This window comes from Phalaenopsis equestris, unplaced genomic scaffold, assembly GCF_001263595.1.
Source record: "Phalaenopsis equestris unplaced genomic scaffold, ASM126359v1 Scaffold000834, whole genome shotgun sequence".
NCBI lineage: Eukaryota > Viridiplantae > Streptophyta > Magnoliopsida > Asparagales > Orchidaceae > Phalaenopsis > Phalaenopsis equestris.
Genome location: NW_018165274.1, coordinates 587291 through 589475, shown reverse-complemented (window position 1 = coordinate 589475; position 2185 = coordinate 587291). Strand labels below are relative to the sequence as shown.

The 2185-nt window shown below is 33.0% G+C and overlaps 1 protein-coding gene across 2 annotated transcripts in view; it reads left to right on the top strand.

Annotated features, from left to right (window-relative positions):
* The window catches only part of LOC110031489 (sodium/hydrogen exchanger 6-like), a 64855-nt gene that overhangs the window by 13852 nt on the left and 48818 nt on the right, over window positions 1–2185 (top strand). For both annotated transcript variants that reach the window (XM_020734705.1, XM_020734706.1), the window contains one exon: window positions 1407–1435. In XM_020734705.1, the coding sequence (XP_020590364.1) occupies window positions 1407–1435 (29 nt within the window). The remainder of the gene's footprint in view (window positions 1–1406; window positions 1436–2185) is intronic.

The following is a 2185-nucleotide window of genomic DNA, read 5'->3' as shown; positions in this document are numbered from 1 at the left end:
AAAATAATACTTCTTTGGAGTTGCTGACTAGAGAAGTTTGTGGCTTTATAAAAAATAATACTTCTTTGGAGTTGCAAAATGAACCTGTAAAACATACATTTAAGTCCCTCTAAATTCTTTAAAATCTGGCATTGAACCCTCAATGCCATCACACCTCAAAAAAAAGGAGAAATTTTAATACGCCCTTGATAGCCTCATGAAGGGCTCTCCATTTATACTGCATGAAACCCTCATCTTCCTATTATAATACCAACTGCAAGACTCTAGATATTGGTTTCCCAGCTCAAATCAATTAAGTCATTAGTCACTATCATCGTGGTCGATTGATTAGATTGTGGAGCAGAGATAGAGGCCAACTAATGTGAAGTTTTTATATTAGTTCTAAGATATGTTTTTTTTTTTTTTGAAATTTCATTTGATGACTTTTATGCCATTATTTTGAATGAATCAAATGTTTTATCTTGTTTTATTTCAAAAGAGAGTAATCTTTGTCTAAATTAAAAGTTGGGAAACTTTGAATTTGAATCTTGTGTGATTTCTTAAGCGTTTCATCAAATGTTTTCTTAGTGAACATGGAACCAAAGGCATCCTCTATCGTAAAATAATTTAAAATTATAGTTGTGGTGGAAACTTTAGAGTACGTGCATGCTATTAAATTTTAATTAATATGATGTTGATGATTTATGAATCAAGGTCATTGGTGACGTGATTTTTCATGTGATAGGTCTTTTGTATTGCAGGTTAGGTCTCAAAGTTTATGTTGGGTGGTTAAAATTTTCTTTAGTAAACTTTAATTTTACCAAACATGCTATTTGAATATAACCATTGGCGACATTGAAGTCAGGAGAGCCTAAGCTGAGTGTTTCCTAAACGATAATATTAAAATATCTTGTTAAGCTCAGAAGGTTAGAGTGTAAAGTGATATTGTAGAACTGTGGTTGGACTAACATCTTTTGAAGATAAGAGCTAGTAGACATGTGATTTTGGTGGTTTTGGTACGCATAGGGGAGGTAAGAAGATGCGGCAAATGCTGGTAGATGGAATTGATGGGGATATGTTATGAAGGAAAGGTTGGAGATAGTGACATAGCTAGAAGTAGTATAAAAAGGAATTTTCACAAAATAGAATTATTATATTATCTAGCTCTCAACAAGGAATTGATGAGGATTGTTAAATACGACCTATGTTTTTGGGCTATTGCCAACGATGATTATTCATTAGTCTTCAATTGCTTCGTTTACTTTTTGTGTAGCATGTTCATCAAACTGCCTTGTCACTTGACATCATCTGTTCGTACTTTTAATGATACCAGGGACAATGTGAAGTTGAATATTGTGTTCTTTTCATTTTCTATATAGTTTTACACTTTGGGCTAAAGCAAGTTTAATTTTTCTATTTTTGTGCAGGGGTTGGAGTTGGATTCATCTCTGCTTTGATATCCTTTTGAAAGCATTACTCCTCTTATCTTGATTATAGCTTTCATTATTTTAATGTTTTTTTTATTAATGGTTTGGATTCAGGCCTTGATGTTGCCAAAGCTTGTGGATTTGCTCACATCCCTGATATTTTAAACCTAAGCTATATTTGTGTGGTCATTTCTACATTATCAACTTGGGCCTAAAATTTGGGGTTTATTTATATTGTTTATCTGTATACTTCAAATAATTCATTCCTTTAGTCCTCAATTTTAGAAGAAAACATGTTTGGAAGTCAAACTAGAAGCTTCATTCTCCTTTTTAATTTAAATTTTGCTGGAAACTGAAGGTCTGACGCCTAGCTGGTCATATAGCTTGGCTTAAGCTTGGCAGCAAAATTTTGCCAATCTGTTTTTCTTTTATTCCTTCTTGCTTAAATATTTTTATTATAGCATAAGAAACAGTATTATGAGTTACATTTAGGGGGCTGTTTGGTTTGATAAAGAAGATTTATAAAGAAAAATGAATGCATACATTTTGAAAGTTGGGTGTTTGATTTGAGAAAAATGGAACAAACTTTAAAATTTTTGAAGTAATTAGAATTAACATTAATCATTTTCTATGTATTTGACTTCTACCAAATTTTAGGTGCATTTAATTTACTTTGTATGAGTGTTTGTTGGCCGCCTTTTACCAATTGTTGATCTTCGTCCGCTGCTGGCCGCTTGCCCCAAACCGCCTCCCCCTCCCCCCTCCGGAAAACCCGTTGA